General features: G+C 39.2%; 1 protein-coding gene across 5 annotated transcripts in view; it reads right to left on the reverse strand.

Moving 5' to 3' along the window:
- Window positions 1-429: 429 nt before the first annotated feature.
- Window positions 430-21,737, reverse strand: part of plcd3a (phospholipase C, delta 3a) — a 33,183-nt gene continuing 11,875 nt past the window's right edge. For 3 of the 5 annotated variants that reach the window (XM_085156326.1, XM_085156322.1, XM_085156324.1), the window contains exons 2-15: window positions 14,579-14,743; window positions 10,618-10,846; window positions 9,667-9,796; window positions 8,908-9,133; window positions 5,168-5,369; window positions 4,930-5,074; window positions 4,569-4,721; window positions 4,332-4,484; window positions 4,084-4,234; window positions 3,816-3,932; window positions 3,454-3,632; window positions 2,370-2,505; window positions 1,891-2,040; window positions 430-1,778 (exon numbers count right to left, since the gene is read on the reverse strand). In XM_085156326.1, the coding sequence (XP_085012452.1) occupies window positions 1,636-1,778; window positions 1,891-2,040; window positions 2,370-2,505; window positions 3,454-3,632; window positions 3,816-3,932; window positions 4,084-4,234; window positions 4,332-4,484; window positions 4,569-4,721; window positions 4,930-5,074; window positions 5,168-5,369; window positions 8,908-9,133; window positions 9,667-9,796; window positions 10,618-10,846; window positions 14,579-14,714 (2,250 nt within the window). In that variant the 5' untranslated portion in view covers window positions 14,715-14,743 and the 3' untranslated portion in view covers window positions 430-1,635. Of the gene's footprint in view, window positions 1,779-1,890; window positions 2,041-2,369; window positions 2,506-3,453; window positions 3,633-3,815; window positions 3,933-4,083; window positions 4,235-4,331; window positions 4,485-4,568; window positions 4,722-4,929; window positions 5,075-5,167; window positions 5,370-8,907; window positions 9,134-9,666; window positions 9,797-10,617; window positions 10,847-14,578; window positions 14,744-15,569; window positions 15,753-20,208; window positions 21,675-21,737 lie in introns of those variants that run through there. The other 2 variants (XM_085156325.1, XM_085156327.1) reach the window with 2 other exon arrangements.

Raw genomic sequence — 21,737 nt, forward strand, 5'->3', positions numbered from 1 at the left:
TGTTAAAACATGTCTGTGATGATTTTAGCGTTAACTTTAGACTTTTTAGCAACATATTTCTTGAAAGGGGAAAACTACTAATACTGACCTCATTTTTCTGTCATTGTGGTGCTGCTGACTGACATTCACAACCCACTGTGTGTGTTTTTGTATTTAATTAAGTTTACCAAAAAATATTCAGTGGGTGGATTAACTCATAATTCATGGAGATGCTCGGAAACAAAAGAAGTCCAGTTGTTGGAGAAATTGTTGCCATGCTGTGTAATGTGAAATGTCATAAATATTGCTAAGAGTTTTCATTTTTTTTGTCTTTACTTTTGGCCTAATCAGGCAGGGACATATCCATTGATAGTTCTAATGTTGGAATGTAAAGATTTATCATATTTTAGGCTGACAGCTTTAGAGTACCACAGAAAAGTCAGACAAAAATTCACAGATTAGAACCTTCTGGTTATGCATTTATTAAAGTGTCAGGTGTCCACACACAACACTGTGGACTTTTGAAACTAAAACAGACACTTGTATCTTTTGACAGCATGTGAAAAAAATTGTTAGAAGTGCTTTATAAAAACATTTTTCTTGCAAACATAACCACTCAAACGCATCCCACAGCTTCTATATTAAACATTAAGAGAGCAAAGTTTTACTTCACCCACTATTAAATACATATTACATTCTTCTCAAAAACCAGCGTGACCATTAAAACTGTAATTACAGTAATTACATTTCATCGCTGGACCATTTTATTATCAGTGAACCTCCTTATAAGAGTATTAAAAGATTCACTGTAGCCTGGAGTAATTAGTGGTTGTATTAGATTGATGCAATTAGTTTTTAACAGCATTTTTTTTCTAGATCTGAATACGAAGACAAAAGTTGACAAAATGAAAGAAGCTTATATGGAAATACTGTATCATTAAAAGTCAAATATGATTTTAAACAAGCACATTTGAACATATGTGAAATGATGCTAAGATAAAATACAACACATTTAAGAAAAAAGCTTATCTTTGCAAGTTAAGCCTGTCATGTTCTGCTGGAAGATGTGAGAATGTTAGAATTTGTCTTCCAGACAGAATTTAAAAAAGTGCCCAGATATCTGGAGTATCAAGTACTTGTACCTGGGCAGCATGGGCCATGGCGCCCTGGGGCACTCACTAACACAAAATTAAATCTGTATTACAGCACAGTTAATGGTGCCAATAATAACATCTAAAACACTGATGTTTATGTATATTGTCAAACACAGTTAGTTACACTTGGTTTACATCTCATTGCAATTCTGTTATAGCATCAATTTAAGAAGTGCTATTTTACTTAAGCGATCATTATTCTTCAAGTTAAAAAAAACATGTTAAAAAATAAAACGATGACATAAAATAAATGATCTTCATTTTCTCTAACAGTCCCTTTTTCTGCATTTTTTTTATGAATTACAGTCACCAGAGGGCATGTGTCCATCTCTGACAGACACCTTTCTTCAAGCACTGGGAAGTGGTTTTGTGCAAACTGGACCACTTGGGGTCTGAACTGTAAGACAACGGCAGCATTCTGTCTCTGTCTGTTTACACTCGGAGCTTCTCCTTCCAAGGTCCTTCATTGTCCAGATATCTGATTGTCTTGTTCAGATGTGTGTCACGCTTTGCCTTTGGCAGCGGCAATACGCTCAGCCATAGTTTTGACAGGAACACCTCTGCGAGTCACTTTGACATGGATAAAGAGTGTAGCAGGAGAAAGGCTAGAACCATCTGCCTTCAGTAAGTGAATATGTCGATAACCTGGGTGGGGAGAAGAAACAAAAAACAAAAGAGTATAACACATATTAAAAAGAACATCCGAGAGTGAAGAACTGGTAGATGACTGACTTGTAGACTAAATCTTAATAAGCACCTATGCGAAAGCTTGTAAAAGGTAAAGTGAACTGCCCCACAAAGTCATTTTTGGCAGCATGATCGTGGTCCTCCACTACAAACCGCACCAGGGCCAGCTCAGGGACCTGCAGCTGGAAGCTCAGAGTACAGTCCCAGTGAGGGTTGAAACCTGCAGAGGGCGCACAAGAGCTGTAAATACACCATCTGGTGCATTAAACCTTTCAAACAAACTAATCATGGCATTGGATTGAAAAGACTCCTACACAAGTATATATTCCAAGATTTGAATAAAGAAGCTTTCTGACATCATCTCTTGTCTCCTGTCACTGCATTATAAAAGTAACACTGATTTACAGAAATGCCTGCATTTAATTTAAATATACATAGATAACAAAGATATTATCACTCTGCAAAAAAAAAAATACATATGAAAATGTATTTTTTTAAATTTTATTGTTGTGGATAAAATAAATAAATAAATAAATAAATAAATATTACCATTGTTGTCAATGCGGTGGGTTTTTTGTTTTGCTTTATCAATAGCCACCCCATGAATTTCCACGCACACTAGTGGGTCCACAATGGAGCTCGCCTTCTCTGTGTTGATTTTTGGCAGCTGTTGTGCAGATATTATCTGAAAAAGCAAAACATAATTCATCATTGTGTGCATGAAATTATCATTAGAAATGTATAAAAAAGTCTATTGGAGGCAACGTTTTTGCAAAATCCGACAATCTGGATAGCACACAATAGCTCTATGTTTAGACTCTAGTTTAGACAAAAGGGAACTCTTCCAGAGGAACAGCAGAGGATGGCCTCTCCTCTATGAAAAAAAATTGAAGTATGGACAGTAATAACAAGAACTAAATGACACTATGAAAAATAAACTTGCCACAAAAAGGAAGGAAACTTCCTTTTTCATATAACAATACTTCTTAGCAATAAATCCTAGAACGTTGGAAAGTCTCTTTATTTGTCTATAACTCCTCATGTTGGTGACCAGCTTGGTCGCACACTGCTGTGGGATGGGATGACATTTTTCAACCAGCATTTACTGCTGTTAAACTACAAATATGTCTTGTTTCTTCAGAATTCAATTATCCAATCCAACAAATGACACCAAACAAGAGTTATTAACAGAATAAGCTGTTTGGCGTTGGCAGAGAAGATTTGGCAAGTTTTTCATGAGTGCAACCCACATTCTCAACACTACTGCTCAACCCACAAATGCATTTTCCTTACAAATGTGGTATCCTTCCAGTGGTATACAAGATTTATTACCAAGAAGTATTGTTACCACAAAGAAATAGTCAACCAAACACTAATTTCCTTACTTTTTATGTTAAGTTTAGAACAGCGGTACAGAAATCTTACTATAATGTCTATCTCCTCCTTAACAGGTAGGCACATCTGAACGAAACTTTGGAAAAACTTCATCACATATATTGTGGTTATTAAAATCTATATGCTTTAAAAATATATTCATGATGAATTTAAATTCTTTGGATTTTTGTGTATCTATCTATCTATCTAAAATGTTCCTTTCCCCCTGTAAATGTGAGCCTTAGTAACAGTTACTCACTCGTATAGTCAGCTGAGTCGGGGTATGACCGGGGCCTCCTCCCGTGTTTTCTGGGTTAAAGTTGGATGTGGGACTGCACAGGAAGCTGGGTTTGAGGACGTATCCACAGCGACCATTTGCGAGGAAGCGGCCCTGGTTCAGGTCCATTTGCTCCCCAGCCGTCTGGAAGTTTAGAGCCACTTAACGGCAGAAAGAGGAAAGTGGAGGGACACGGGATTAAATTAACGGAATTAGAGATGTCAGCAGGTTACATGTGACATGACAGTAAGTTTACAGAAATAAAACACGTCTCTGGGGTTTTAAAAAACATTTTTTTTGCTTCCATCTGAACAGCAGCATAGCTTTCAGTGTGGAGTACCAACCCAGCTGGCATCCACAGTTCCACATTTCCTGAGGATCATAGTTGGATGATTGAAGGCGCTGGCCACAAGGGTAGATCCGGCTCAGCTGCCTGCTGTTGTGTCTTACAAAAAGCTTCCCTGTAAATGAAAAGACAGAAATCCACAAGCCATGATACGTTGAGGGCTAATTATATTTTCTGTAGAACCAGCTGCACAAAAGACACGATGCTGGCAAACTTTTTGAATTTCTCTATCTGATGTCAAGATGCAATTATCTCCACTATTGTACCAGACTCTTTGATGTGCTTGAGGGCATCGTTTTCAGAGAAAGAAGACATTTCATTTGGCGGTTTTTCAGACACATTTCCAAACCCACGGAAGGGGACACTCTTGCAGTAAACCACCAGGTCGGATAGCTCGGGGCACAGTTTCGAACGGACCTGGAAAAGGCAATGCAAGGAAAAAAATTGGTCAATTAACTAAAGCGTTTGTGTTAACAGCTTCCACGACTCAATAACGAGCCTTTCTTGAACTGACCATTGCAGGATCCTTCATGGGTGTGCTTTTAATGCTGCTGGCTAGTTCATCTTCAGAGCTCGAAGAGAAGCTGGTGCAGCTGCTGTTCTTTGACAGCTCACCCAGGTGAGGAGTGTGTTTCTTTCCTTTTACCAAAATACGCCCCTTAAGCTCCTGCAAGGAATGCCATTGGAATAAATTACTTTATTAGAAAAGCAAATGGGTCCAGCTGTGCTTCTGTGCGTGTGGTTGTTGTACTTCGGGAGAAGGCAGGTCCCTCAGTGGCTGGTCACTGAGAGGCTTGGGGAGCAGTTTTTTGCCCAGGATACTACGGAGGTGTTTGTCCATGACAGCCTGCTGCTCCACAGAACAGTGATTCTCCAAGGACAGGATTAGAGGGTATGGGGACGTCTGCAGGGAGAAACACAGGCTAAGCCATTAAAATGCAATTAGATAACATTATAGCAATGCAAAGCCCAAGACTATAATACTATACAAAATACTACAGGATAGCCTCAGAGTCAGGTGTATAACCAAAAGAAGTGCAGTGGGTTGGCACAGCTGTAAGCACAACGCATAACTGCATATTTCCATGAGTGAAAGCTACAAAATGTCTTACCTTGAAGGCATACTGACCGATGGTTTCAATGACTTCCTTAAAGGGCACTTTGGAGGTGAGTGTGTGCCCGTGGTAGATGATAGGTTCACCTTTATCTCCATCCCAGCAGTCTAGCTCCACACAGCGGCAGCCCTGAATTAGAGCCCTGACAGTGACAGATTTATTCATTTGAAACCTCGGGCACATATCTCACCAGACTGACTGAGGGCCAATGTTGCATTCTTCTCTGTCACAATACCTCATGTACGGCTCAGTGCTGCTCGCACCGGTGACTTGGTCCTTGGTAAGGTAAGTGTTGTGTGACGAGGAGATGAAGTAATGGGCCAGGGGGTGGGTCATGTCCTGGTAAACTCTGGCATGGTTAGGGTTGAAGACATCATTCTCCAGAGACAGCATGTACATGGTGAAACCATTTTGTGTCATGAGCAGGTTCTTCTGAGCTGCAATAAATGGTATTTTATTTCCATCAATTTGTAATCTTTAAGTGGATTTAACAGGATAATGAAGGGCTTTAAACAAGTTAAAAGAAAGCAGGGATACATGGAAGACATGAAATGGCATAACATATCAGCCTATGTGTATCATTTAGGAAGCAGAGGACAGCATGAGGAAGAAAGCTCAAAACTGTGGAAAGGGAATCAGACCTAGAGTTGCCAGAAGTATTATTTCTTCTTTTATGCTGTTGATTTACATAATTAATAATATATATTATGCTATAAGTGCATTAAACTTGACTTTTCCTGTCTTTAACAATCTGTTGAATTCAATTCAGTTTAAATGACAACAAAATTAGGGTGCACTTGGTTTTTAGCATGTAACATTAAAACAGGACAACACTGGTCACAACCACCTAACAGGTGGGCCTCTGAAAATAGATAACTAAGTTTTAGAAATAAAACCAATGTTGGTGTGCACAAACCAGAGACAGATAAACAAATCACAAACCGGCACAACTCAGATAACCTAGGCTGCAAATGTACTATTTTTTTTATTGAGACCTTATTGAGAACTCTTGAACATAAGAGGTTTATAAAACTTTTTTAGAGTTATATTCTACTAAATATATATATATATATCCAATCTAAGGAATAATTTCTTGTCTTAATTTGAAACTAAATTCTGTCAAACAGTTGACTCATAACTACATTATTCCTGTGGTTAATATTATTTCTTGTTTACAGTAATTATTGTCAAGGGAATTAGTTGTACTGACCAATCCAGGGTGTAGTCTGCCTTTTCCCAAATGACAGCTGGGATAGGCTCCACCCCCCTTAAATGGTTAAACGGTTAAAGAAATAGATGGATTGACTGGAACATCCTTACTTAGTTTGGCATTACAAACAGTAACTGGAGCAGAACTCAAGTAGTTCAGCGTAGGGCTGTTCGATATAACAATATATATCAGATGACGATATAAAAACGTCTATCATTTCATTTTACGCTATCGTTTGTTTCGTGGTGTCGCAAAATAAACTCTTTACGGCAATATTTTTTTCATTGTTTTGATGGTCACTGTAGTGGCTATATTAATTTCTTAAAGTTCTCTCTTTCTTTTATATTTTAATATAACCACACTACAGAGGACAAGCGCCTGTTTTTATGTGTTGTAGTTAGCAACAACAACGGTAAAACCATCGCGTGTCTGCTTGTTTATGTTCCACATAAACCTTTCACAATAAAACTCAAGATCCTGTTGAGACTTTTCAAAATAAACTGAATCACGTGAAAGAGCAGATTATTTACGGATGAGAATTAAAAATAGAGCCGCCAGGTGCTAAAAAACAAACCTTAGACTCAAACGTTAGAACAGGCTTTTCCCCGCAGCACGCCATGTAATAAATACTCACAAAGAAAACGGCGGCCGTTACAACTTATGTCTAAAAATGTATAGTTTCATACATCGGTTAAAACACTCGACTCCGGGTACACGACGCGCAGCTGGAAACACTTCACGCAAGTCGAGCTGCCCGAGATTCACAGAATTTACAGAAAATGTTACATTTTTGTGATTTATATCGTTATCGGGACAATAGAATTCTTATCTGATATGAGATTTTGGTCATATCGCACAGCCCTAGTTCAGTGATTTATCTCAGCTTGTGTTGTGCTACTGTTGTACTTGCTTAGTTATTTTACTTTATTTATTTATTTATTTTTTATATCCTCCTTTGACCCAGCAATTAATTTTTGTCCTCCTTGAAGGGCATTAGTCTAAGACCTCTACACCAAGCGCCATTCATGCAATCTATATGAGTCCTACTGTACTGTGAAGAGGATATATTTTTATTAATGCCACATTTGGAGGAATAGGGCAAACAGAACACCTGGACTTCCTTCTTGAAATGACGGGAACTGTAGCTTCCATATTTTATGACCACAGGGCAGTTTAAGTGATTTTTTTAACAGATGTTATGACATTATTGCTAAAAGAAAATTAAAAGATTTCCTCAGTTTAAGAGTATCAACTCTGATATGTTTAGTAATTTTACTCTTTTCATAAACAAAACTTTTATTCAGTTTCCTTTACAGTGGACAGCAGAACTTACCACCTCACGTTTTCATGTCCATCATTTAGATAGCAGAAGACAGAGGGAGGAAGAAAGCTCAAAATTGTGGAAAGGGAATCAGACCTAGAGTTGCTTAAAGTTTGATTTCTTCTTTTATCCTGTTGATTTACATAATTAATGATATATAAAATGGTAGAAATGCATTCAGCTTTACTTTTCCTGTATTCAACAATTAGTTCAAATCAGTTTAAATAACACCAAAATTAGGCTGAAGTTGTTTTTTAGCATGAGACATGTAAACAGGACAACACTGGCCACAACCACCAAACAGGTGGGCCTCTGAAAATAGATAACCAGGTTTTAGAAAAAAAAAAAAAAACAATGTTGGTGTGCACAAACCAGAGACAGATAAACAAATTACAAACAGGCACAACTCAGATAACCTAGGCTCCAAATGTACCGTTTCATGTAGACCTCTTATAAACATACAAGGTTTACAAGGCTTTTTTTAGAGTGTAGAGTTATATGCACACTAAATCTATATTTTAATAGATAAATATAATGCAATCTAAGGAACTCGTGCAAGGAGCCTCTTTGTCATACCATTCCTGATCACGATTAATGCTTTGGGTGATGAGACCTAAAAACCCCGGTTGAGGTGAGTATTAGGTGTACAGAATGAAGTTTAATAAAAAGCGTGATGTTGATAGGTTACATGTTAAAATTATGTTTTAATGCTCAGATTTGTTTCCTTCTTTTTTTTTTCCAGAAATCCACCAAAAATGGAACCAATATCATTCATTCTGTAATCAAACATGACCCCATGTCCATTACGAGGGACAGAAGATTAAAATAAATAAATAGCTTTTTTTTCTGTAATATGTTTCTCTCAAACACAATACTTATATCCCTTTATGCCTCTTTACGTCACAAATCTCAGATCATGTCAGACTGTTTCTTGAGCATGACAATGAGTTCACTGTACTCAAAGTCACCAAAAGAGCACCTTTAGGATGTGGTGGAAGGAGAGATTTCTATTTTGGATGTGCAGCTGACAGATCTGCAGGAACTGTGTGATGTCATGACAAATGAGGATTGTTTCCTGAACATTCTTGAATCAATGCTACATAGAAGGAGGCCGAAACAGGTACTAAGAAGGCATACCTAATAAAATGGTTAGCGAGTGCACATACAGTATAATCAGCACTGTTATTGTGGCTGAATTATAATAACTCAGTGATAAGAAAAGTGAAACAAAGCACAACTTTTCTTTCTTAAAACAAAGAGCTCTCACTGGTGGATTGCTTTTTTTGCACAGCAGCAGGATTGTGCCTCAGATTTTATGGTGATAGGCTAAATCGCTATTTCTTTTGTATGGAGACGGCATCAAAAGTCCCATTCAGAATGTATTTATATATAAATATTTTGGGTTCCTCCTTTGAGTCCTTTAATGAGTGCTTTTACAACTTACCCCGGTCATTGAGCTCATAGGTGAGTATAAGACTTCGAGCATGATCCAGCGACGCGTCCTCCCCTTGGTCTCCCAGGAAATCACGCAGCTCAGCAGTGGAGAGCACACTACCTTTACTTGAATAGTGTCTAAACACGGCATCTAGCTCAGGCCGTCGCAGCAGCTCCCTGCAGAACTCTTCAATTTCTGTATGATCCAGGCGGCCATCGCCGGATTGGTCACACCGCTGAGATGCACAGAAAAGGTGTGTGTTAAAAAGAGCCAAGAAAGTGAACACACAGAGAAGAAAATAGACAATATCAAAGGCTGTTCGCTTTTATTTTGGGAGTGCATCAAACTCCCTGTGGGAAAAGCACCTCTATAATAAGTCAACGCAGCTGTGCGCACCTACATTGAAAACATGCTTCTCTGCACTGTAAGCTGCACAGAGAAGAAGAATGACACTAACAATTCTGCTATAATAGTGAAGTGAGGGACATAGCAGGTAGTAATCCCTGCACAAAAAAGAAATAAATGGCTCGTGATTTGTTGTGGGGAAGATAAGAGGGAGGGGGTAAAGATGTGGAGTGAGGCCGGTGGTTGGCTTGCTGCTGGGGTTGGTAATTGAACACAGACTCTGGACTCCAGGGTGTCCGAGTAAAATGATACCTCCTTAACCAGATAGCAACAGCTCTACAGCTCTGTACTTCCCTCACTTCTTTGCACTCAGTGCTGCAGTTTAATGAGCATACAGGTACTAAAACATCACATGACTCTGACCTTGAATAAGCAGCGGGCATATTGCTCGCTCACGTCAATGTTGATCATCAGCAGCAGCCGTTTGACCTCATCGTAGCTCATCTTGCCGTCGTTGTTCTGATCTGCTCGCTTGAGGTACCCTCGAATCCAAGTGTAGGGAGTTAAGAAATCAAGCAAGACTAAGGCATAGAGTCAAACTGTTAAGACGGTACTTTTATGTGGGATGTTACTGGGTTTTATTTGTTATAAATCCACTTAATACCTGCTCTTTTCCCAAGGGAGATTATTTTTGCTAAACCTCCTTTTGCTTATATTTGATCTCTTTTTTTATTCTATCCTGCTGTTATTGAAAGGGTCTCTATTTTTTCTTTTCATACTCAAAAGGACAAAATGCATATTCGGTACATGAATTTGATTTGAAACTGAGTCAAGTAAAGCATTATCTTCCAAAACAGATACTGAAATTGTCTCTTAGTGTTTTTCCAGACTGATAATACTATAGCCTTTTGACACGATAACTATCAGCAACTGACTCATCTTTATGCATTTAGTGCTTTTCACATTGTGTTGGACCATTAAAGCAAAAGCCTTTTACAATTCAATGTCAATTTTTTTAACCTGTGGACAGTTTATGGTGTCCTTGCACAGCCACATAAAGTGAAAAGCATTTGCTTTACTTGACATGAGTTTTATTTCACAATGAAAACAAAATGAGAAACAAACAGAGCAGCGGGGAAGATCTTATACTCTACCTGAACATAAACTGCTATTTTCCTCTGGCTATGAGAGATTATAATTAAGAGTGATAGCAGGCCTATATTTAGACAGGGCTTTTTTGTCGAGCAATTACCTCTCACCTTAGTTATGCTGTGTACGTAGGACGGTACATGTGAAAGCAGAGTCAGTCACCATAGCAATGCTGCCTCAGCTACGCTATATTTATTCTAGCATATTGGAAATTGGGCAGGATATTGGTCCAGTTTTTCCTTCTGACTCATTCTGGCCACTCGCTCCTTTAACATGCGGAGACCTCGCACCCAGTGCTGAGCTTCCTCTGCAGTGGGGCACTTCAGGTCCAGGCTCTTCCTGGCTCCTTTGAAGACCACTGTGAAGCACTGGTTCTCTGGTAGGGTTCCAGACAGCCGCCTCAGTGCCTCCGACTGGTAGCCTTCACACACACACTCCACCTCCGTCACTGCAACTGGGACAGGAGCGATAATATCGATGAGTAAACTGCTTCAGCAGGAGACCACGGTTGCACAAGAAGCAGCTAAAGGTCAAGTGTGAGGCGTTTTTAGAGAATGCGAGTGACACATTAATGAGACTGTGAAACATATTGGGATCCACACATGTTCGCCAGCAGACTAATTTCAAAACAAACAAATAAAAAAATGACACGAGAGTAATGACTTAGACCTTCAGTGTGAGGTTCCTGTACTGACAGCTTAAGAATCAGGCTTCATTTAAAGTATGAGACATGAAAAAAAGAAATCTAACTGTGCTGCTAGAGGCCATTCAGTATCAGATAAAGTATAGTGTAAAATATATATGAATGTTTTCAGTAAAAGTATTTAAATGAAATCTTGTCTTGTGCCCCCCCCCCTCCCTATAAAATTAAAACCTATTTATTCAAAGTTTTATTTATTTATTATTACTTTTCAAAAGGTTGTGTGGATGCCACCTGCAGCGGCTCTCCACCTGCCTGACTAAGAATTACCAAGAAAATTATTATATTCAGGAAAGTTCAAATGGGCTATTTCCTTAATCTAAAAGTAAAAAATAATTAAGGGATTTCTCATTTACCGTAAATACATTTTCCGTAGCGCAGCAAATAGCACATTTGCCCTACATGTTCACAATCAGGAGGAAACACAAAACCCAACCACCAGGGGTCAAAAGTAGCGTCCTATTGCCAGCTCCAACCTGGGATAAATGGGAGGGGTGTGGGAAATAAAGGAGCAGCTGGATGTACGATACATTGCATCATCATAATATTAAGACAGCCCCAAAACATATCTGCACCCAAAGGACCACGCCTAAAAAGAATATAAATAACCAGCAACAAGGTCTTGTTTATTTTAGCATGACAGTAGCAAACATATTCTGCATTCTGCACAACATCACAGCCGGTTGTAAATCCAGTCTGTTCACAGTTCAGACCAGTGAGTCATTAAAAGCTTTTGGCATTCCAAAGAAGAAGTAGTAGAAGAAGAAGCAGTAGAAGTAGAAGTAGAAGTAGAAGAAGAAGAAACTCCCATATTCACAAGGGGTTGGCTTCAAAACTTAAAAATTCATAAGCATTGCAAGTTTTAACATTTTATATGCTCTTTGTACTTTAGTAAGGAAATATAGGATTTACGTTATTTTTTTTTATTTACTTTTTCCCCCAAAAAAATATGCATATGCATTTTTGCATTTTGAATCTCAACAATTCAACATCCTTAAAGAGCATAAGTGCACTGCACTGCAAGTCTTCATTTTTGGCCCGGGTAAAAACCTCAGATTTACAACTATAAACAAGGGGAGGAAACAGGCTGACACTAACGCACAGTGTCTCCTAGTTTATTCTAACACTAGAACTTTATTCAGCACAGGAGCTCTTCTGCTTCTGCACTGAGATGCCTGCTGGGCAAGAAGTATTCTCTGACAATAACCTAATTCTCTTGCTAGAGGTCATAAAAGCCTCTCAATCCACCTCTTCGAAATTACTCCGCATTCTTCCTTTGTGGTCATCTCGGAGCCATGGTAAAAGTAACATATACATGTGGGTGTGTGCCTATGTGTAGTGTGAAGTTTTAGGTGGTGTATATTACGCCAGGATCACACGCAACCCTGAACTTCAGACATTAGATCAAATCAGACCTGGGAGACTAGAAAGAGGGAAGAGAGCCAGACCTTTATCCCGTACAGAGATTTGGTCCTCAGCAGCCTGCCAGTGTCTTAAGTGGTCACTCTGTTCTCACGCTGCTTGATGTCATCAGTCTATGGAGTGTTACATGCTGCAGCTCGGCCGCTATGTGTCTATTTGCGGCATGGCTGGCACAATCAAAACGGCCTTCACACCCATTGACCCACAAACCTGCCCAACCACACACGCTGTGAGACGGGAAGGGTTAGGATTAAACTGCATTCTAACATAAGGGTGGAGAGCACAAACAGCACAGAGGTGGGAGAGCCGAAGGTCAGGGGAGAAAACAAAGCTGATCTCATATTACGTGCTCAAAGCTTTCCACCTTGAAGTAAATTTTCATTTCAACAGAAAGAATTAGCTACAAAGACCTAACTGGAATGGGAGACTGAACAGATGCTGCTGCGAAGTCTCTTTTGCTCTTTTACTTTCATTAACTCTTCCAGGAATTGTGCTTCGGGAATTTAGGCCATCAGTCCAACCCTCTGATGCCGTGACAGAAGAGTTGCGCTCTGAACAAGATTTGTGTCCTACATACTGTGCTGACATCCATGAATTGATTCCCTGAATAACTAGATAAAAGACATTACTATCTTTCCCCCTGTGTGCTTTGGCACAACATCCTAATATAGCTACTACATGACTAGTTGTTTAAAACAGTGGGCTGAAAAGCAAAGCATTATAATAACATTACATAATATAATGGATGAGCTGTGAAATTAAGTATAAAGTCTACTAACTTCTTCCCCCACTATTTTATTACTGAAAATTGTGCTTTGCAAAAGATGCTTTAGGTACTCAAGGAGGTCCAATTGCTAAAAGAATTGAAAATAAATATTAACAGCAAAAAAACCCCAAAACAATCTCATCTGCTTTTGCAGTTGAACTTTACCCTTAAGCAACTTGCAAACCTCCAACTATAACTTATCTTGTTTTTCACCTTGTGTACATAACCTTAAGGAGTTTGTGCAAAGAGTGATAACAGGCCCAAACTTGCATAAGCGGGAGTTGAGTCTATAGGATTCTATGTAATATCAGTTTTGTTTACCCGCTATAACAGAAAACACTCAATTGAATTAAGCTTGGACATTGATCATTAGCTTGACGTTTGTTTTTCAAGGTGAAACATTCAAACACGGGGGAATTTCGACCTACCACTCTCAACCAGGGTAACCTACAGGCATGTTTCCTCTGTGTTGACTTTCTAGAGAGCAGCAACACCCTCCTTCCACATGTCAAACAATCACTGGAGTGATATTTAAAGGGCCTATCACAAGTTAGTCACACCCTGAAGCATACCATGCTTTTTCTGTTAAATAATACTTAAATTAGGCTACTGATACCATAATGTTCTATTGAGGACTTTCAAATAATCTTAATGCTTTCTGAAACTAAAGGAATAAATGCACATTTAAGAAATTTCTGCACTGGCTTTACTTTTCAGTCTCAGAAGCTAAATCCAGTTTTATGCGCTGGTAAATTATAAACTGATCCCATCAAAGAGCTCATGACCATTTCTGTCGGAGGTCTAAGTGTCAGTAAGACTATTAAATGTATATTAGGAAGCTTGAATTGGTAAGTCATAACCACTACAGATTACATGATTACCCTGCTCAGTTACCAGAGAAACTAGAACTGTCTTTAAATGGGCAAAGTAGGGGAGAGGGCAGAGGACAGAGCCAAGATAAAGCAGCTCAACAACCCCAAACAATGTGCAGGCTGAATGAGTGCACTGAATCACATCTCAGTTTCTATTGGACTCCTTGCTTTAAATAAATATAATTCAGTTTGCGCTGTTCTCACGTATACTCTTCCATTACTTACGTTTCCTTTCTATTTATCGTATTAGTTCACTCATGCTCACAATCAAAGCTCCTTTTCCTCCTCAACTCCTATTCATAACTAGCTCACTTCTCCTCTTCGTTAGGTCATGATGTCTGCTCAAGCCAGCCCCCCACCCCGCCCCACACTGAGCTCTCCTTACAGAGTACTCTGACCATAAAGCTGGATTTCAGACAAACTTACATGTCTGCTGGGCTTTGCCTTTGCGGGAGCTCTTGGACTCGCACCACACGGTGAGTCCGTCCTCCAGCAGCCGCATGCTTCGGTTCCTTTGCCAACTTGTAGACCGAACTTTCAGCATGCTGGAACCTGCCATCATCACGCGTATGTCCTCATTTTCATGAAGCCCTGGAGAATACACACATTCACAAAACAGAGCTGTTAATGCATGCATGACTCTGGTTGACACTGTGCAAATGCATCATCAGCAACTTAAGTTCAGCTTGTCTTCACATACATGCCTATTGTTTGATCAGTTTAATCAGGTTCATAAGGGCACATCTGTTTTCCCAAGTTCCTTAACTCTAATGCCAAACATATTATATTTGATACAGGAGTTTATGTCAGTGTTTGAGACCTCTAAATCATCATCAACAAAACCTAAATTAATTGCACATTACATTTTTGGGCAATAGATTGCACAACAGCCAGATGCAGTAAAACTGATACTGAAATTAAAAGTCACATATACAAACTGATATTTCATTTCTTTCTTTTTTGTCAGAAGGTTCAATAAACACTCCAGTATGATTTTTTTTCCTGACAGTTATTTAGTGATTCAAGCTTCACGGGCAGTGTTGGAAAGGTTACTTTTAAAATGCATTCCATTACATGCCCCAAAATGTATTCTGTAACGTATTCCGTTACGTTACTCAATGAGAGTAACGTATTCGGAATACTTTGGATTACTTAATATATTATCATGCTGTTTACAACTACATGAATGTACTATTGCTGTGATATATTACTGTTACTGAAGGTCCGCGGCTCCGAACCGTAGTAAAGGGACCTCTGGCTAATACGGTGGGTTCTGTGTCGGGCTCGTAGCCGAAAAATAACTTTACTTTGTTGTCTGGGTCAACTTTGCTAGCGAGAGACAGAGAGAGGCGGAACTTATTGTTTTTGGAGGAAAACACGAACACGGTGTACAGTCGAGTCTTAATAGCTTACTTACAACTGGGCTCGTCAGGCACTCTTCTTGGCTGCAGTGGTTATTATTATATTTACATGCTTCCAGCTCCCGTTTTTGCTCGATGACAGCTCTACTTTTCCTTTTTCTCCCTCCCTCGCTCACAGACACATAACGTGTATGGCAGTCCATTCTCCCTGCAGCACAGACTACACTGCCTATGATGCTACATTCTATAGAGCTATACCTGTAGCATTCTGCCTATTAGCTTAGCACAACAACAACAAAAAGGCCTCTCTCACCCAGGAAACACAGAGAGAGAGAGCGTCACCCTGTAACCATGGCAACCGTAACGATGCCACCTGGAACAACAGAACACAGCTATCAAACAGAACCCAAACAGGCCTAACCCACCACAATATGAAACAGGGAAGTACCGCCGTGTAATCCATTTATTTCAACAAAGTAACTGTATTCTAAATACCACCTTTTTAAACGGTAACTGTAACGGAATACAGTTGCTCATATTTTGTATTTTAAATACGTAACGGTGGTACATGTATTCCGTTACTCCCCAACACTGTTCACGGGGCATACTTTTATGAAATTTTAGACAAATGACAGTGTAATGCTTTAAGTGAAATGCTTAGCACAAAATGACAGTGCTTACAGATTGATCCATCCATCCATTCTGCTTTAGGGCAAGAGGCAGGGTACCACCTGGACAGGTCGCTAGTCTGTCGCAGGGCTAACACATAAAGACAGACAACCATTCGCACTCACATTCACAACTTTAGAGTTACCAATTAACCGAACTCCACTAACTGCATGCCTTTGGACTGTGGGAGGAAGCCAGAGTACCTGCAGAGAACCCACGCAAACAATATAATGTTTACTATGTTTATGCATCAAGACTGACAGAAGAAGATTTCTATAAGGGCTTGAAGTGCTGCTGTTTAAAGTTTATGCACACAAACTTAACCTTCAACACTGAATATCTAACGAGTTTGGTCAGTAGATTGACAAGTGTTAAATGTTTGCTAAATGCAGCAGCTAGTGTGTTGTTATCATTTCCAATAAGTACACAATTAGCAGTTTGAATTAAGACAAAACTACCCTATGGAGAGTCACAAATTATGCATGTGAGTCTGTAGTGGATTTATGAAGTGAACTCTGGGTTCTGAGTACGTACTGTTAGCATGCTACATGCATTAACTTCAGTGAAAAGCTCAAGACATCATTGCCCGTGTTTGATGTGAATCTCATCGGTTTTGATCAAAAGTCTGACCTAGATGAAGCAAAAGGGATCACCTCTAAAGTACACTTCATGACATTCAGCCAGAGGCATTACAAATGTGACAATAAGCCATAAAGGGTCTACAAAATTTTGTGTCATTCCATGTAAGGAGTGTAGAGACATATCCTGGGGTCAACAACCGTTACTATCAAAAGAACAATTATTGAGTAACTTTTGCCCAACAAGTTCTGTGTGGAGCTGCAAAACACATTTGAACCTCATTTTAAAACTGACTGCATATGAACCATATATTCATCAGCATTACTAATAGGTGTAAAAAAATTAAATCACATGTGGCTACTCTGCTATGTGATATTTCTAATTACTTTTAACTTATAACCTTTTAAACAGTACATTTGCACAATAACTGAAACTAGCCCTCTGACTGAACAATGGGCTGTGAGGTCAGCTCCTTGATCATTAATATGCAAATTGTCAGTTTCAGTCATTCAGTCATTGTGCCGTGTACTGTTCATAAGGTTGGGGAAACCTTCAGTCAGCTGAAACTGAAGAAGTCACCTGGATGAGTGACGAAACATTTCTCACACTGAAAATGCAACGACCAGGTGAACAGAATCAACCTTTTGGGATTTACTTACCTGGATGATTGAACATGCTTTAAGACACTGTGATGGTGGAAACTGATCAAAAGTCGCTAATTTTGATATTGCATAAAAGAGTTTTAAAACAATACTAAAATAACATTTTAAAAAAATAAGGCACTTCTCATCTTTTTACTTCAGCTACATACAGCAATCAGCCTTTGGACCTGTAAACACAGTGATATCCTGCCTGTTCTTTTTAAATCGCCTGTTTTATTATTTGCTAATTTCTTCCTGCAAAGCAAATCAGTAAGCCAGCAGCGCTGACAGTGAAAGCAAACAAATCTGTCCGCACACCATTTCCTCAAGAACTCCCCCCCCCCCCCCTTTATAACTAGGGAGACTAAATGTTCATTACATCCATGCAATCCACTGAGCCTCATATTAGAGTAAATGAAAATTAAGAGGATAACACAGGATATGCCTTTTTAAAAAACCCACACAAAGACATCGGAGACTTAACTCAACCTAATCCACTGTTTACATTTTCAGAACTGTAGTATGTGCCATTTCTGCAGCTTTAGCATGCCTAGCTAGCTTACCCATCAGTCACTTAGGCCTAGAGAGTGTTTGGCGACCTTTTGGAAACCTTTGGTTGTTAAGGAAAAAAAATTTATTCCCTGATTCACTGAAATCAGGTTTTTGGTAGAGGGTGTTCTATCAAATACCTTGTTGTGATTGCTCTGGTTGCTAGCAGATAATTGTGGTTACCTGTGGTTTGCATGAAAGATGCTGACTTGTCTGCAAGCACTCACTATTTACTCTGTAAATGGTAGTGAAATTTGAAAAAGTGTGGTGGAAACCAGAAATGTAGAACGTTCACCTCCAGAGTAAAAGTTCCACGTCAGCGCCGAAACCAATACATTGCAACAGGTGTAGCTTTGACTTTGAAGGTGAATGGTGTCCGTTTCCAATTTGCGACACATTTACAGTTTCACAAGCACTTAGCAAGCAATTTGTGTTTACAGACAAGCTGCCATCTTACACCCAAACTGCCGTAACTACAGCAAACTGCTAGTGAAAGCAATCAAAACTAGGTTTTTGGTATAGCATTGTAATCAATTTAACACTAGCAACTCCCACCAGCTGCTTGCCAACTGGTTGCATTTTCCCCTATTAGATGGTCACAGACTGATCTGTAGGCCTCTGTGATTAGGGCCTTAGATGCTAGCATGACTAAAATATCACTCCATCTTCAAATAATTTCAGAAATATTGTAAAATATTGTGTTTTTTATGTGTCTCAGTACTTAGATGTCATCAACTCATTTTTTAAAAATGTGACTTTATAGTTGCTTTCGTGTTTATCTGCTTTATTCAGTCCTTTTCTGTTTATCCTTTGAGATTTTTGGGAGCTTGAGAGTGTTTGCTGGTTTTAAAAAATGCCTGCCTTTCATTCAGCCATCTTATTTAGTTGAAAACTGACCTTGAACAAATACTTGGAAAAATATGCTCAACGCATCTTTTCTTATATCCAAAACCTTGGGCTGTGTTTTATATACAAACCTTGGAAAAAATGACCGGTGCTTTTGGCGTGTGAGTCAAGCGTTCATGGATCATCTAAAAAACCATGACTTTATCATTTAGCAGTATTTATCTGTTTTCTTTAGGGTGAATAAACCGCTGTAAGTTTAAAAGAAAGCTGATCAATGAGATGCAATTCAGTCATGATAGTTTGTAGATTTACTTCTCTCCGGGGGCAGGAGCAGGCCAAAAGGCAGCAGGAATGAAAGCTGCTATAACAGCTGGAGTATGGAAAGCTTGTGAAAATGTTTGTCCAGCTGTATTGCTCGTATTAGTGTTTCCTCGCTATTAACATCACTGGAGATGCAAGATTCACAATTTCAGTGGTGCCTTAGATAGTAAGCATATATCACTACTTAGCTGTGGAACTGAAAGGATCGGGCCATATAATCAATAAAGAAAAAACGCATTGCAAAGTTTAAAGGCCCTTTATTGTAACATAACAGACTTTAAGACTTATCTAAGACTAAATAATTCATTAATGGCAGAAGTAACTGGGAATGAAAATAAATCCACAGCTCAGGCTGAAGCTGTGGATTTACAAAGCAGCTTCTGTTTACAAAGCAGAAAACACAGCAGTTTTTCCACTCTCATTCAGAAGGTTCAAATATGAGAGACCCACAGAGGGCTCAGAGTGTGAAAACTGCCCACTTCATCTTTTATTTTCTTTCCTTCTGTATTTTTTTTTTTTTTTAAATGCACATTTGTCACACTTAAATTTAAGATCAATGAATTGTTAATATTAGACAAACACAAACCCCTGTAAATACAAAATGCAGTTTTTAAATGATGATTTGATTTATTAAGGGGGGAAAGCTATCCAGACCAACCTGACCCTATGTGATGAAGTAGTCTGCCGCTCTCATTAAATCATGAATGAACTGTGATTCACTTTATGTTTTGAAAAGGTGAATTAAATTATTTCAAGAGCTACACATAGACTGTTAGAATCTGTGAGTTTTTGATTCGCTTCTGGATTTATGTGATTATTACTTATAATGATAACTTTTTATTTGCCTAGTGCTTTGGTGTTTAGTATTTTTCCACCCAGTGCTTATAATTCTAGTTTTTAGTCCCTGTTTTGGTTGAGTCAGTTCCCTTTTTTGTCCACTCTGTCTTAGTCTTGTTTCCTTGGTTGTTTCTCTGTCTGTTTGTGTTCAGTCTCCGTCTCTGTATTTGTTTACTTTTGTCTGTGTCTAGTCTGCATTTCTGTTTCCTGTTTACTTCATCAGCTTATGGTCTCGTGTCCTTCCTTGACTGACCTGTTTTTTTATTTCACATGGTCCCTGTCTGTTTCTCCAGCCGTGTCCCCTTGTCTGTCTGGTTTCTCCGTGTCCAGTCGCTTTAGTGCCGTGTCCCCTCAGTCTTGTCTCCATTTGTTTACTTTCTTCCCTGGATCAAGTTTGTGTGTCTGGAGCTTGTTTCCTGCCTCTCGTCCTATGTGTGTTGTGCTAAGTTTTGCTCGTTAGCCTGATTTAGTTCACCTGTGTTCCCTGGTGTGTTCAGTTTAAGTTTCTTGTATCCTTGTTTCCTGCATATTCAGCAATAAAGCTGCTGTCAGGTTCAGTTCTCCATCTGAGTCCCGCATATTGGGTCCACACCTCTGGATGCCACACAGCAACACATGACACAGGCCTAACTACAACCAGACCCAGTGAATCAAAGAATCATTTACATAGAACCTGTCTGACAAAGTAAAGTAGTCTAAAAAAAGAAAATCTCAAAAAGCAACCTATCACACCATGATCTACAAGACTGGGCAAAAATAGTATCCATGGGACAGTTCCAAGGTGAAAACCACACAGGCTTGTCTCACATTTGGCAGAAAACATCTTGATGGTCCCCAAGACTGGAAATAATATTCTGTGTACAGACAAGACAACATTTTGGGAAGGTATGAGTCCTGCCATAAAACTAACAGCATTTCATAAAAAGAACATCATGGTAGTATAATGGGCTGAGGTGCTTTGTTAAAACTGATGGACCCCTGGACTCTGCTCTCTACCAGAAAATCCTGAAAGATTAAATCCAGCCATCAGTTCATGGCCTGAATCTGGTGGCCAAAGTTCCTCCACAGTGATGTGAAAGACTCAGTCAGTTATTGCAAATGCTCGATTGCAGTTGTTCCTGTCAAAGTAGCACAACCAGTTATTAGATTCCGGGAACAGTTGCTTTTTCACTTAGGGCCAGGGCTGGACTGGGACAAAAAAAAATTGGCCCGGGCATTTTGACTAGAGAACGGCCCCCCAGGTATTACAGGAAAAGCCATAAAGCCTTTGAATGAAAACAGATGCTGTTGTGAAAGTGATGTACACTGTCTTGTTGGTATATGTATGATTTCTATACATTTTACGTCAGATAAAAACTTTGGTTGTAATCTTCACATAATTATTTAATAAAAGTGAGACATTTTAAATGAGAATAAGAACGTATTTCTTTGTGCCCCCTTTTCCCTGTTAATGCCCTACCTGGCCCCCCTGGCAAAACTTTGCTAGATCCGCCCCTGCACAGTTACCAGCTGTCAGCTACATAAAAAAAGGATCCTGGTGTTATTTGTCTCTCAGAAACAGTTCATAACTTCCCTTTAACTCATTCATGTCACCTAAAAGGTAAACCCGTTTCTCCATCACCTGTTCAGCTCTTTTTTTCCTTTTTCTTTTTTTTTTGCCTGTCCCATTTGGTTCTTTTGCCATCAGAATTATTGTCTAAAGGCGAGGAAAGATGCCCAACGGATTTACTTTACCAAATTGACATCCCAGCCTTGCCGTAATGGTCCATTTGATTCACCTTT

Source organism: Neolamprologus multifasciatus, chromosome 4 (assembly GCF_963576455.1).
Source record: "Neolamprologus multifasciatus chromosome 4, fNeoMul1.2, whole genome shotgun sequence".
NCBI lineage: Eukaryota > Metazoa > Chordata > Actinopteri > Cichliformes > Cichlidae > Neolamprologus > Neolamprologus multifasciatus.